General features: G+C 38.1%; 1 protein-coding gene across 4 annotated transcripts in view; it reads left to right on the top strand.

The window, feature by feature from the left end:
• The window catches only part of VCAN (versican), a 109,084-nt gene that overhangs the window by 27,711 nt on the left and 65,104 nt on the right, over positions 1 to 16,269 (top strand). For all 4 annotated transcript variants that reach the window (XM_081826613.1, XM_081826616.1, XM_081826615.1 and 1 more), the window contains one exon: positions 10,675 to 10,968. In XM_081826613.1, the coding sequence (XP_081682739.1) occupies positions 10,675 to 10,968 (294 nt within the window). The remainder of the gene's footprint in view (positions 1 to 10,674; positions 10,969 to 16,269) is intronic.

Raw genomic sequence — 16,269 nt, 5'->3', positions numbered from 1 at the left:
GCTCCGGAGGAGCCGAGAACTCAGGGCCTGACTTCTCAGTGTGGCCCAGAGAAAAGCAGTCAATCACTCCCGTCTCCCCGGTCTCCGGCCGCACTCCATGCTCCCCTGGCCTGTGACTGAGCGTTTCTATCTCTGGCACCCGACCCCGTGTGGAGTCTCCAAACCCAGCAGATCCCTGTGGTGTGCTCCCGCACTGCTCCTCCCAGGAGTGGAAGGTGAGTCTCCCCGGATCTGCCACTTGTTGGGTCCCTGCTGGAGGAGCAGTGGCCCGACTGTGCCCCGGATCACGGTTTATGGCAACCCCGAGCTGAGAGCCCGCTCCTCATTTCTGTCTCTGCAGCTGGCTTCCCCACTCCGATACCTGGGAGCTCTGCTGCACTCAGGCACCCCCGGTCTCTCTGTGACCCCATCGGTCCTGAGACCACACCATCCCACGAGGGTTCCACGCCCCGCTTAGCCGCTGGAGCGACGTCCCTCAGTGGAGCCGACTTATAAAAGTTCTGATTTTGTGCTCCGCTGCTCTGTCACTTGCCAGAAGTGGCCGACGGAGGCCCCCTCCCCCGCTGTCTATCTTCCTGAATATCGCCTCCGATTCACTTCTCCGCATACCTTCCAGAAAGTAGTCGCTTGTCTCTTCAGAGAGTTGCTGCTATTCCTTTCTTCAATCTCCTGTTGAGTTCGTAGTTGTTCAGAATGGTTTGATCCTTATCTAGCTTAATTCCTGGGACCAGACGAAATTTAGGTCTCCTACTCCTCTGCCATCTTGCTCCTCCCCATATTGACTTTTAATTTTAATGGGATTTACAACATATAATCTACAAAATACTTCACCAGCGGGAGTTATCTAAGAATTAGTGATACTGGTCTTATTCCGTTAAAACGTTCTGTGTCAGCTAGAAGAGCTTCCTACTTACTATGGGTCAGCAAATGATTCAAATATTGATTCTGGATTACAGAAACTCCTCACTTCCATTCACTTTGGGTTGGTGCTAGAAGATGCTGAAAACTTTTCATTTATTCTCTGTAGAACTCGTAGAACCATAGATCATAGCTGCAGCTGTGGCTTCTTACATAAGCTTTGGAAATTAACATGTCTTGCTAGGGACCTGAAACTGACCTTGGGAGTTTTGAAGAGTGTAGCTAAGAGTCAGTGAGGAAAGCAAGCAGGCATGGCACCCTGGCAGCCCCTCTGGAAAATGATATCCTCATTCAGTATAATGATTTCCATAGATTGACCGTGAAGTAGCTCCACAGATAAGGTAAGGAAGGAAACTATTTATTATTTGGTTGTATTATTGTTTAACTTAATCCTCATGAGAACCTTGTCAAGAATTTCTTTTTTTAATCCTGCTTTTTGCCATAAGGAAAGGTTAAATAATAGGATATGCCCTTTTTCCTATTTCCCGGCAGTAAACTTCTGTGGCTGCAGATTCCCCAGAGGAGAACAGACAGTCCTCCCAGCCAAGAAGAGATAAAGTGCTCTCCAGACTCCCCCAAATTTCTGATTTCTCGCATAAGAATTTCTTCATTCTTATTTGAGTAATGATTTGTTTACTCATTGTGTTGTAATGATTAGAATTGCTGGGTTAAATGGTAACTCCATTTTTAACTTTTTGAAGAACTGCTTGCCTGTTTTCCAGTGTGGCCACACACCGTTTTAAATTCTCACCAGCACTATATTAGGGTCCTGGTTCTTTCACATCCTTGCCAACACTTGTTTTTATCCGAGATTTTGATTACAGCCAAAAATATTTCATTGTGGTTTTAATTTGTATTTCTCTTATGGCTAGTGATGTTAAGCAACTTTTCATGTGCTTATTGGCCATTTGTATATTTTCTTGGAGAAATGCCTATTCAGTCGAGTTATAAAATGAGTAAGTCATGGGGATGTAACATATAGCATGGAAACCATAGTTAATAATTTATATTGCATATATGAATGTTGCTAAGAGAGTAAATATTAAAAGTTCTCATCACAAGAAAAAATATTAGTAATTATGTATAGTGATGGATGTTAACAAGACTTATTGTGGTGATCATTTTGCAATATATACAAATATTGAATCATTATGTTGTACACATGAAATGAATATAATTTATGTCAATTAAACCTCAATTAAAAGAAAAAAAGAAATGTCTAGGGGCACCTGGGTGGCTCAGTCCATTAAGCATCTGCCTTTGGCTCAGGTCATGATCCCAGGGTACTGGGATCGAGCCCCACATCGGGCTCCCTGCTCAGCGGAGAGCCTACTTCTCCCTCTCCCTCTGCTTGCAGCTCTGCCTACCTGTGCTCTCTCTCTATCTCTCTGTCAAATAAATAAATAAAATCTTTTTTTTTAAGATTTTATTTATTTGACAGAGAGAGACACCGCGAGAGAGGGAACACAAGCAGGGGGAGTGGGAGAGGGAGAAGCAGGCTCCTCACGGAGCAGGGAGCCCGATGCAGGGCTCGATCCCAGGACTCTGGGATCCTGACCTGAGCCGAAGGCAGACACTTAACGACTGAGCCACCCAGGCGCCCCAATAAATAAAATCTTAAAAGTAAAAAAAAAGAAATGTCTATTCAGAACCTTTACCCATTTTTGTTTTGTTTTGTTTTTTTACCTTTATCCATTTTTAACTGGGGTGTCTTTTTGTTATTTAGTTGCAGGAGCTCTTTATATACTCTAGAATAAAGTGTCTTTTTGGAAGATTTGCACATTTTTTTTTCCCATTCCATGAGTTGTCTTTTTTACTTTCTCAGTAGGGTCCTTTGACACACAAAATTTTTGAATTTTAATGAAGTCCAATTTATCTCTTTGTTCTTTGGTTGTTTATGCTTGTGGTGGCATATCTAAGAAAACACTGCCAAATCCCCAGTCATGAAGACTTGCTTCTGTGTTTTCTTCTACAAGTTTTATAAGTTTTAAGTTTTACTTTTATTTTGATTGATTTTGAGTTAATTTTTGTATGTGGTATGAGTTAAGAGTCCAGATTCATTCTTTTGTATGTATAGACATCCAGTTGTCCCTGCACCACTTATTGAAAAGACTATTCTTTCTCCCATTTAATGGCCTTGGCATCTTTTTGAAAATCAACTGTTCATAGATATATGGGTTTGTTTCTGGACTTTCCATTCTATTCCATTGATCTATATGTCTCTACTTATGTTAGTCCCACATTGTCTTAAATACTGTTGCTTTGTAGTAAATTTTGAAATTGGAATGTATGAGACCTCTAACTGTGTTCTTTTTCAAAATTATTTTAGTTATTCTGGGCCCTTGAGGTCTCATATGAATTTTAAGATCAGCTTGTCGATTTCTACAAAGAGGCCAGCTGGGATTCTGATAGGGGTTGCATTGAATCTTTAGATCAATTTGTGGCATATTGCCATCTTAACCATATTAAATCTTCAGATCCATGAATATGGGACATTTTTCCAATTCTTAAGACCTTCTTTAATTTCTTTCATCAGTGTTTTATAGCTTTTAGAGTATAAGTTTTACAGTACTTTTGTCAAATTTCATCCTAAATATTTTGTTCTTTTTTGATGCAAATGGAGTTTTCTTTATTTCTTTTTCTGATTGTTTGTGGGAAGTATATGGAAATGCAATTGATTTTTATATATTGGTCATGTATCTTGTATCCTGCAACTCTGCCAAACTTGTTTATTAGTTCTAATAGCTCTTTAATGGCATCCTTAGGATTTTCTCTATATATACCCTTGCATTTATAATCTTACCATAATAGTAGACTTGTCATGATATACATCCCTTGAAGCATGTGACATTTGCTCTAAGATTTTGATGTCAAGGTCTTTTGGAGTTCTGAACTGAAAGAGCTTCTTAGGAAATACAGTGGCCATTTACCTTTCAGCTGTGAAAAGTAAAAAGAAAAAAAAAAAAAGCCAAACTAGGCTGATTGTCCTGTGTTGACCCATAGCCATACCGTGCCTGTCAAATCAAATAACATGTTCAATCTCTTAGATATTTTGAAGACTCAGACACCCAGAAATATTTTAGAATTTCTTTCTCACTCTAATTAAAATCTTACTGCTTTGTCAGTGGGAAAGAAGGAGATATGACATCCTGAAAAACCATAAAAATACATTTAAATTTTAAATTTTAGTGGGGTTTCCTATCTCTTTAAGCTCTTCAAATCGACATACATGAGATCTTGTATAATAACACATTGACAGATACATGGATTCCTTTCCTTATCTGACTTAGAGCATTTTAACTGACTCTAAGAGCCAACTGATGACAATTCTTTAGTAATTAATTGGAAGTTAAAAATTCAAAATTCTGTCTGTGCTCTAAGCCACATCATGCTTCTCCTACAGCCTAAGACAAGTGAAAAATCTGACAGGTGCTGATCTGTCCTTCCAGTCTCATTACCCCTAAATTGGGAATAATGCCAGGCTTGCACTCGAGATGGAATGAAGATAGGTTGGCAGCCCCTAAGGTTTTCTTGTCACTGTGAACAGAAGGGTGGTCTCTGTGCAGGTTGAAGGACCAAATCTTAGGGGAACTGACATGCTTTTGAATTATCTTCAAATGTTGGCCCTCAAAAGATTATATAGCAGTGTATGTTAGCTGTTAATCAAACATGTACAGCTGATGGATACTGTGATCCAGAGTATAATGAGCATTAGTCTTCAATGCTTTGATCATGTGTACGTAGACACAAAAAAGAGCAAGAGTGAGAGAGGGCAAGAGAGAGAGAGAGAAAGGGAGAGGAAGAAAAGAAAAAATAAACATCCTTTGAAACTTAGAAGTCCAAAACTTCAAAGCTAATAATAATTATGCTGAATTGCTTTTATCATCAGGATATTTGCCATAAATGGTTTTATTATATCGGCATTTAGAAGCTCATGTCACATGACTACTTCCTGCTTACACACTGTAGCTACTTTTACATATATTTATTACTTATTATAACTTAAATAGCAAGGCAATGTAGTAACATTTTTAAATCCTGAACTTCCTTAAAGTGAAAAAAAAAAATCAGAGTTCTTTTTTCAAATGGATAAAGGGAATCATGATTAGTTTACAAGAACTTATTTTCAGACTGGACAGTTCATGATAGAAGGGTTATGAGCACAAATAAGCAGAAACAAACAATAAACATTTATCACACTACCCAGCAAATATACCCAGCCCAGAAAACTGTGGTGGGATTTTGGCTTTGGCTACCTGTCCACTGAATCCAGGAGAGAATGGAGTAATTATGTATGTCCTGCCCCTGCCAATTCCCCTTTTCTCCTTGGTATTTACAGGGAATTGTCTGCAGGATAGAAAGATCTTATCCTCACTTTGCTCTAGAACCGGACTCTTTAATAGTTGTTCTGAGTTACTCCTGGGTATAAATTCTAGCTTTTGAACAGTGCAGGTCATTTTTAATGTTTGATTTGTTTTCATCATTGTTTGCCATTTCAGTATGTGTCATTTTTTAGTCTGCCAAGAAGCCACTTTCCCATTTAGCAATGAGAAGTGTGGAAAAAAGAACACACATGGTCCAATTTCCAGGGAGTCTTGTAGCAGTTAGTTGTCAAACGAAAGTATTTTTTTCCTTAATATTTCTGATGATGTTAATTCCCATGATTAAAGTAAATTTAATTTGTGGAATGTCACCAGATATTAAAGTCTCACCAGCGGTGCCTTCCAGTTTCTTCTAGGATATCCCTAGAAAGTTGAAATAACAGGAATAATTCAAACCGATAACATTTAATTTGAGATTTTGGAAAAATATGCATTAAGATACCACATATATGTTTTTCAGATAAGTATGCAAATTATCCTATATCTGCAATCCTCTGTTCAGCATTATTATATCTCATGTGTGTACTAATGTGAGCATATATGTATACACCTCAATGAATTCTTACTTATGCTAACTTAAATTAACTTGACCTTTTATGTTAAGTAATTATATGTAAAACATTTTGTATATTACTTTCCTGACATTTTATTTGTTCTCTTTAGAGAAAAATTAAGTATTCTCTCATAGGTAGATAACATTTACAAACATGTTCCAAATCTTTACTCTAGTTACCAATTTGATGATAAGTGTCTTATAGATGTAGCTACCTTGAAGAGGCTTCTTCTGGAACTTAGAGAGCAGACTCATTGTCAACTTGGAAAAGTAATGTCTACCATCCAGGAAGGCAACTATCCAGTAAATCTAAAGTACATTAAATGGCTCAGTTACAAGTATTCAGTGGTAGAAAGAGAACACAGCCTTGTCCTGTGCTAATAAAACGGGCATTTTATCTCACAAAAGGTTTTGCTTTCTCTCCCTCTCTAACGCAGTACTATGATTCAGAAGGAACTTTTATTACCTACATCAGAGGCAAAAAGGTGCCTTTAAGATACCTTTGGGGCAGGAACTTACACAACCTGACCAATTAAGTTGTGTTGTAGAGAAAGAAACTAAGCTAATGCACTGCGTGGCTTTGCTTGATTTCCCAGGTTTGCTTTCTCTTTCTCTTGATTTTTTGGTGCCTGATGTGCCCTTGACTCTGAACTTCAGACTTTATGTCTTGATGCATCCTGTTATGATCATTCATTTTTGGACCAAGGCTGGAGTTACATTATTGTTACTGGCCCAGACTTAGTATCTGTCTCATTTCATTCTGCTGCGTTATAGTTTAGAACATATAATCTGACCTGTAAATAATTCCTGATTATGGATCTAAAAACTGAGAGTAGATCACTGGAAACATTGAAAATCTTAACATCTTGACTGCTTTATCATTGTAAAAGTGGTCAGTGTTTAGCTTAAAATCTGCATTTTTTTCCCTGTGGTATCGATATGCTTTTTTTCTGTGGGAAAGCTTTGTGCCTACCACTTATTATTGAGGAGAAAGCCTGCTTTTATCTGCTATTCCTTGGCTTACTTTTCTCAAAAAGATCTTCTTTTAAGAAATGAACCTCCATGTTCATTAAATACCATCTTAGATGCTTCATCGAGGTCCCTGCCTCTTCCCCGTCCCCTGTGCTCACTGGCAGGCTTTGATGCAACCCTAGGAGGCAATGGACTTCATATACCCTTTGCTTTGTACTCTAGCTTTTTGGCTCCTGCTTAATGCTGTTTGCTTACCTGGTCCACTTTGCTTCTATCTTAAGTAGGTTGACACGTAGGCAACCAGAAACTTAATAGCAAATTATATTTGCTATGGATTCATTGAGTTTGGAAAATGATTCCACGAAACAGGTCCATGGACTATTAATTAGTATTCTATGAGTAAAGGAGGCTTCTCTGGTCAGATGGCTTACAAATTGTAACTTCCTGTGGGAACTCTCAATAAATAAGCTATAATATTAAATGCTCTGAGAAGTCTTGCAGAAACCTGTCAGATCACTTGCATTTGTTTTCCAAATGCAGTTGTCCGTGGAACCTCTTTTCTATAGAATACCTACTCGCATCTAAAGGATCACCAGTTTTCTGTAGAAGACATTTTTGGGAATTATGTTCTTCGAATTTGGACCATAAATTAACAGTCTTTCTGATCCACATCTTCAACAATAAGCTTTTAATAGGTTAATTCTGATTTAAACAATAGGTCACCTATGTTTGTATTATGTTAGATAAAAGATATATAATGTCAAAGGATTATCTAATTAAAACCAAGCATCTAATGAATAAAAACAAAACAGGAGGTCATAGATGTCTTAGGAATCCAAGACACTTAGTAATACAAATTAGTTCAATTACTGCTGTGCATTACCTATTGACTTACCTTTTCTATTTTCTGGTTTGGGTTTCACTATAAAACGGATGCTAGGATATTCTGGCATATTTTAGAAAAGTATAAGATGTCCTGGCCTTAATATTTTGAGGTTGATACATAGGATGGGCAAAGTTTGGATGTTTGACTCAATGCCAATTAAATTTTTTTTTTAAATCTGAGTTGAATGAAACCCAATGGTGCTATCTTTTTCAATGTTTTTTTTTTTTTAATTTTATTTTCAGTGTTTGAAAAGTTCCTACATATAAAGGAAAATAGGTGGCCTTGGGGATAATAGAATTTAATCAAATAAGTAAAATGATTATTTTATGGGTATTGGATAGATGGATGGAAATTATATCTTCCAAACAAATGAATTAAATAATTGACTGCAACATAGTCAGACTTAACAAGAGTTTCTATATAAAAATTCTATAAGTAGATCTTTATTGACTTAATAATAATAAGGGAATTCTCTTTTTAACCTACCAGCATCTTCTGAAACCTTTCTTTCCTCTAACACCCCAAATATGTTTGCTGTTTAAAAGAGGGGAAACCAGTTACCCATGAAATCCTGCTGTCATTCTTCTTCACTGGCCCTTTGGTCTGGCCACATTTGGAGAAGTTGATTTCCCCCTATATACAGACTGGCATTGCTGTTTGGAATAGCAGACTTCTACTCTCTCAATTCTATTTCTCTGCCTGCTTTGATTGGCTGATCACTCTTATTACTATAAAGGAGCAGTCATTTTGCCTCAAAATTGCAGTACATCACAGGGAACTAAGGCAACAGAAGGATATTCCAGCTGTAATAACAAATGCAAGTGTTCTACCTTGGAGGGAAACAGTTTGGCGTGCTGCCCTCTCTCACTCTTGCATTCCTTTGAAGTGAATGAGGCTGCTCAGGAGCACACAGACAGTCTCTCTGTCTGCCTTGCCCCAGGTTGCTTTAAGCCAAATCCATAGGTGAGATGAATCAGCTCTTCTGGACCGCAGCTCCCCACAGCTCGGCTGCAGTCAGCTTTTTTGAATGTGCTGCTTGGGGAGGACGGAAGAAAAAGAGCACCTTGTTTCTTAACAAGAACTTGAAATGCCATTCACTTAGCAAGGATTATTGAAGATCTACTCCGTAAGTGGTACTGTGACCCTTATGCTTTTAAAATTTCTTAGGGAGGGAGATGGTGCAGGAATGCGGCTGGAACTTACGTTCTTACAGTGTATTTTGGATTTGAGGTTACTGTCCTTGCCAACCTACACAGTTAAGGACAAAAAGCGATTCCCACCCCCCCCCCCCTTACTTTTTTTCAGTTAGGTAAAAGTCATTTTTCTCTCTCTTCAAATAGCTCTTATAGGGATTTGGCCTATTTTAGATTCATAGTGACCAAAGCTGACGTGTGTGATTTGGCCATTTTTCCCGCGATTAATTTTTCTTGTTTTATGAAGCTATTGCACACTCAGAGAGAGTAATGGCTCTATTTATTGTAAACAATCGCTTGTTACATCTGGCTTTAGTCAGGTGAAGAGCCGAATCGTGAGAGCTCTGGAGTCCCCTTGTCTAATAAATCATACAGTCAGAGACGGCCTCAGTGAGATGCAGCCGGAATGGGCTATCAATATTTTCGCTTCCCCCTGCCTCATTTTCTCTCCCTCCTGCCTGCTGTATTTGCTTAGGTATTCTCTCACCCTGCCTCTGTCTTCGAGCCACTTGGGCTCTAATGTGAGAAGCATCATTTAATTTGCATTGAATTTATTTACGGCCTTTGTTTCGTTAGCTCCCCACGTACCGATTTAACAAAGCATTTATTCTAGCATTTCCAGAATATTTTATTGTGACATGTTAAGTTATTGTGAACAGATTCTCTGCTAATTGGGCCTGGCGATGAACAAAGTAAACGTTCAGCCTTCCTTTGTTAATCAATAAGCAAATAGAAGAGTTTCTCAAACGTAGCTAGAGCCCCGGCTAGTGCGTATGATGTCTTTGTGAGACCTGGAAAAGGGCGCCCCCTTTGCGCAGACATATTGCGAGAGGTATGCACCGTGGGCAGAGGGAGGAGCAAACAAAAACGTGCCTCTTCCTCCAGGGGAACCTTGGTCACTTGGGCCAGTTGGAGTGGGAGCGAACGTTAGGGGGCCTCCATGCACTCTCAGCCCCGGATGACGTAACAACCATGGGACCCATCTTGCTTCTGTCCCTTTGCATCTTCAAACCCTGGAGTTTTTCTTGTTTTGTTGTTTAATTTGATGGGAGTTCATCCATTTTGATGGTAGTGATAGGTGAGAAGGAGGGTTCGAGAGCTACTGTTGGATTTCAGGTGAAACGACGTGAAATAACCTGGGTGACATTTTAGTATAGTTTCCCTTGCCAGCCTGCTCTTTCACGGAAAAGAAAACTCGTTTCCCAGATGATAATCGAAAGACTCAATGGAGAAGGTGTGTTCATTTTAAAGAATTGATTGTAACTTTATTATCAAATGGTTGCTTCTGTTTACCCATGGGCCATAGAAGCAGTCATTTGATATTAAAGTTAATATATATGAACTTTTCTGGTATGTGTCACACTAATAGTGGCAAAATTGAGTCGCCATGCTGTTTACTGCTTTAAAGAACCAGAAGCTGGGCGCCTGGGTGGCTCAGTTGTTAGGTGTCTGCCTTCAGCTCCAGTCGTGGTCCTGGAGTCCTGGGATCGAGCCCAGCATCGGGCTCCCTGCTCCTCGGGAAGCCTGCTTCTCCCTCTCCCACTCCCCCTGCTAGTGTTCCCTCTCTCGCTGTGTCTCTCTCTGTCAAATAAATAAATAAAATCTTAAAAAGAAAGAAAGAAAGAAAAAAAAGAACCAGAAGCTGCTACCTTGCCATGAAAAAAGTATGTCCTTCTAGCCGCTCCCTCCACCCACCCACCCATAAAGTGGAGAGGAATGAATAGTAAAACTTAACGTTTGTTGTCGTGTTGTTTTCCCTCCTTATTTCAGGTGATGTGTTCCATATCACTGCTCCCGATAAATTTACCTTTGAAGAAGCTGAAGAAGAGTGTGAAAACCAGGACGCCCGGCTGGCGACAGTGGGGGAGCTCCACGCAGCTTGGAGGAATGGCTTTGACCAGTGCGATTACGGGTGGCTGTCGGACACCAGCGTTCGCCACCCTGTGACTGTGGCCAGGGCGCAGTGTGGAGGTGGTTTACTTGGGGTGAGAACCCTGTATCGTTTTGAGAACCAGACAGGCTTCCCTCCCCCTGATAGCAGATTTGATGCCTACTGCTTTAAACGTAAGTGTTTGAGACCTTTTTAAAAATTACAGATTTAAAAAAAAAAATACTTCGAAGACATGCCTTGGTGTTCACCTAGTGGTGGGAATGGATTCCATGTCTTGCAGTGTATGCACAGAACGGAAACAGTTCAGTGACTTTCAAAAGCTAGTAAACAGAATGGCAGCGATATGGTTAAAACAACAGGAAGTTTGACAGATGTTTTTTTAGAGGTGATGAGGAAATGTCAAGTTAAGGTCTTAACTATGCTCCATTGCACCTAGAACCACAGAACATAGTTCTGATTCTTTGTTTTTGTTTTTGTTTTGTTTTGTTTAACATTAATTGCAGTCCTTAAATGTAATTAGATTGTTGGTGCTGTAATGTTGAGGCCAGCTGTGGCTGAGTTGAATCCTTGAATTCTGCTTATTTTGTCTTTGTTTGGTATGTCTTTCTTTGAAATGGCAGAGAATTCAAATTTCAGTAATTGCAGGTGAGTACTTGGAACAGATATGGATAATCATAACATTCAATTAATACCTAACAGGAAACCATGCTATAAATAAGTATCTCCTTTCATCTTATTTTAATTCAAGTAATGGAAATACGTGCCTTCTAATCACTAATTCTCTAGTACCATTTCAAAGTACAGTCTATGTTCTTTGAAAGGTGTAACGTAGGCTATCCTCAGTTAGGTTTGCTATTTAAAATTGATCTTAAGTGACATCTCTCCACATTCATGATATAATTGCTTAAATTTTTCAGATGTCCTTAAATTATTTTAGCAGTAGTAGTCACATGATAGAGTATCATGCTCGTAGGATGCTTGATCAAACAAGCGAGTAATCCAGAGTCTCACTGTGATTTTTACTGAAGGGTCTGTATTGTTGTGACAGCTAAACAAAGATTTCCTAGCATTTGGGGTGAGTATGTTCAAAGTAGAGCCATGTTATATTGAAATAGAGTAAAGGGTTTTACTAAGTTTCCAATATATCTTATTTTAGTAATACATAACTGAAATGAATAGAAAATATTATGGAATTGGTTTCTAAACTGAAGTGCACAGGCATTCTTTATCAACCAAACAGTCACCGCTAGGGTGTCCGAGTAGAAGAGCCATTAGCACTGTGGAGAGGCGTGATCTCACACGCCGCGGCCTCCCCGCTGAGCTGCCTCTGCCCACATCTCCTCCCACAGACTCAGCTTTCCGAGTGTGAGAGCCATGCGTTGAGTGTCAGGGCAATACAGGCTGGCCATAAAAAGCCACTTGAAAATACTGACTTTTGTTCCTAGGCCCTGAAGCAGCAGCAAAGTTCTTCCTTACTTATTTTCAGGAAAAGAAACAACAATAAAGAGGAAAGCCTATCTCTAAAAGTAGAAAGATAGACATTCTTTTAACAGTGACTTTCAAGTAGTTGAAGCTCTAAAATCAGTTTTTCATTAAGTGACTATGATTAAGAACTGAAATCAGATTGGTGTTGGGGGGCAGGGTTAGGGAGGTTTAATTAGGGAAGGAGTGGAATTATCCAACTGGACTACCTTGCTCAATTGGATTTTCTTGTGCTTGATAAAACTGGCAAGAGAGAACTTTTAAACAACACTTTTTTTTTTTCTCCCTGAGGGTAAAACTTAAACCAAAGGCTGTCTGTAGACACAAAGAATTCATCCTGATGTGTTTTAAATTATTTATTTAAATGAGGAATTCACATGAACGCATGAAATGACAAGATACTTAGTTTCAAATACAGTACCCACCTACTAAAAATCTATATAAAATCTGAGAAAAGTTTGAAAGTTTAGGTCCAGTTTTTTCTAATTCATCTGAATCGATAGAACTTGGAAATATATAACTTCCAAATATCATGGTTCAAATTTTGAGTTTTTTTCCAAACCAAAGTGTAATCTAAACTAATCCAAATCTAATCTAAGGGTTAGAGTCTTGTTTATTTCTTCCCTAAAGCCTATTATATTTAAAATGCATTCAGCATCTAGAAGATTTAGAAGGCTTAGTCATAACATAAAAATCTTTCTTAAATCACACACAGTGCCAACAGCTTCCCCAAATTTCTTAATTCATTTTTCAAGGATTCTTTTAATGTATATATTTTAAAGAATTTAAAAAATATTCTCAAAATGACTTGACTGCTACTCACTTTTCCCACGCAGTTGAGCGGTGGCTAAATACTTAGGGTGAAGTGTATGAGTTGTGACCTCAGCAAGAGTTCCGAAAGCGATTTCAGAGATGTACCACTGGTTGGTTAAGTAGAGGAATTTAGAAATTTAACCATATTTCTCTTGCTTGCTTTTTACCAAATGTAGAAGGGGTTTTTAAAGCCACTTCTTGGTGAATGAACAATACCAAACCTCACTTTGCTCTAATTCTCTTTTCCTTCTACCGTCACTGAATAGAATATTAACAATGGCTGATGACAAGCATAATTAGAATCTATTCATGTCAAGTAGATTTGAAAAACAAGGAAATTAGGGCGCCTGGGTGGCTCAGTTGGTTAAGCGACTGCCTTCGGCTCAGGTCATGATCCTGGAGTCCCGGGATCAAGTCCCGCATCGGGCTCCCTGCTCGGCAGGGAGTCTGCTTCTCCCTCTGACCCTCCCCTCTCTCATGCTCTCTCTCTCTCATTCTCTCTCTCAAATAAAAAAAAATAAATAATTAAAAAAAAAGAAAAAAAAAACAAGGAAATTAGTACATTTGTGAAATGAAATTTTCCTGTGTATTTTCCTGTGATGATTAAACTAAATTGTGCACTTTTGATTTTTCTTTGACCTCAGAGTTAAGCAAGTTCTGTGATAGTTAGAGACTTAGGACTTTGAAAAATCACCCATACATCCCCAAATTTAAGTCAGTCAAAGCCACTCAAGACTCATGATAATCTCTCACGTTATGTTATTAATGATCTCCAAGACAGGGAGATAGAACATGTTTCCTAGAAAACCCATTCTCATATCCTTTTACCATTTGGTCAGATAGTTTTTCTAATTATCTAAATTCATTGCATTGGACTTTAAGCCCATTTTTCCTTTTTAAGTTGGAGACCAAACTCTAAATAACAGCCATTTCTATTATTGAACACAGTTGTTCAGTTGTCTCTCAGCATCTTCCTCAACTGACCTAATTTTCTTGTTTTGAAATTTTAATTTCTAAGTGTCTGGTCATCTATGGGATCTAGCTTTGAACCCTCATTTTTTTCTATCCCTCTGTTTGATTAAGCTAGGAACTAGAATTGTGGCTTAGAGAAGGCTAAATAAGTTCCCACCACTTCATGTGCTACACTTCTTACATATTTGTTCACTTTTAAAGTTGGCCTGCCCTTCTAACCTATGGTGTGCTTACGATCCTTTTTGTCCCCTCAACTATAATCTGACTGTAGGCACCAAAACTAATACTTCCCTAAATGGCATTTTAAATATGTTCTCTGTTTTTTGAATTTCAATCTGTTAGCATTCAATCACTCGTAAAACTTTTTAAAAAGAGTTTGAATTCTAATGCCATTGTTCCAGCCTTTATTCTATTTACCGATGAAGTCCGAATCAACTTATTGAATATCTACTCTATTTGTGAATTCTCATGTTTACAGTTATTTATGTGGAAAACATTTTAATGTAGAAGAACTAATTTGAAATTAGTCACTTTCATATAATGTAGGCAGTATGGGTATGCATTAAATCTACTATCATGCTGCTAAATAGGATCTTTATATCTTATTGGGAAAATCTGCCTCGTGTCTTATAACAGAAGCACAGAGAAGAGAGTCCATAGGACATAAAATACCATAAGTACAGTGATGCAAAACATCTGTGTGGCAGACAGCTGCAAAGGTTGGAATGGGGCTTTTGTGGGAAAAGAAATATGCTGATTTCTGTTGGCTTCCTTAATAATGAAGCTAAAGGGACACTGGTAGGTTTCCAATTCAGAAATTTCTCCATGTGAATTCTTCTGGAAGGACACTTCGGGAATAACTTGGAGTTGCATTTTCACCTTTGTAATAGCCACCATTAATATAGTAACATTTATTCTTAAGATATCTCTTTGGAGATATTTGTGGTTTTTAAAATTATTTCCTCTTTTTGGAATGGTTGAAACAATGATCAGATATTCTGAGTTATGATGGAAATCAGCTGTTAAGTTTACGAAAAAGCCCCCCAGCCCCAAAGGAAGTCTGAGGTTTTCCATTCCAAATAGTAGAATTAATTAACTTAATTATAAGCAGACTTTTAAACAGAACTCTAAAATTATCGAAAACCCTTGTTTTTGAAAACAAAGTCACATACATCCTGGCTTTGTAAGGGAGAGTCTCTTAGACATAGTGCTGTCACTTTACTATGCTCCAGGACTAGACGAAGGCAACACCAGTGGTACAGTAATAATCGGCATTGATGTACAATTTAGTTTTTAAAATCTGAATCCTTTATTTTTATAACACTATAAAAGTATTTTCATAGCATTGTAAGAAGTTGCTAGCCCAGAACTTGGGTTGGAACATGGGAAAACCTGATCCACAGGACTTCTGTTTGGCCCTAATGCCATATCATCTCCTTTTAAGTTAATTTCGTCAGCCACAGAAATACTCAGAGGAAAAAAGCAAAATTAGCTATTTTGCTGTTCTTAACAATAATATGATTATTTTTTCTCTAATATGCAGTGTGTAAGTGACTATGTTATGTTTCCATGGGAACTTTCTCTGTATGTACATTTTACTATTTCCCCATAGAAAGCTGTTAGAAGACGAACATGATATTTGGCCATGAAATGAGGTAATAGTTATGGAATTTCAGAGGATAGAGAATTGAATTAAAAGAGAGATCATCAACCATGCTTTGGCTCCTTAAGTTCATGTCAATCAAAATAGACCAAATCTTCTTCCAGGAAGTGAATATAGAAAAGGATTTTCTTATGAGGAGAAAAAAAATTATTTAATGTTTTTGAAGAATCCAATTATTTTTTGTTTAGTTTTGTTCCAGCATAAAATAGTAATAGGTAAATAGTGACAGACTTTGGAGAATATTTAAATGTTACCATAATGTAAATGGCCACCAAGTTTTCATTCTAAAATTAGTGAATCTGGGCTTCAGAATAGTCTGGGAATGACCACAGCTAATAACAGCTCATCCCAGACAAAAATAAAGAACCTGTTACAACTCAAGTCTGATTTACAACAAAATCGCATCATTTTATCCTCAAAGTATTTTGATAGGCTTTAGTTTTTAGAGCAGTTATAGGTTTTAGAGCAGTTAGATTTCCTGTGTACCCCTGCCCCCTCTCATGCACAGCCTTCCGCATTATCAGCATTGCCCACCAAAGCGGTA

This window comes from Leptonychotes weddellii, chromosome 7, assembly GCF_054177405.1.
Source record: "Leptonychotes weddellii isolate Sample4059 chromosome 7, ASM5417740v2, whole genome shotgun sequence".
NCBI lineage: Eukaryota > Metazoa > Chordata > Mammalia > Carnivora > Phocidae > Leptonychotes > Leptonychotes weddellii.
This window is presented reverse-complemented; position numbering and strand designations above follow the sequence as displayed.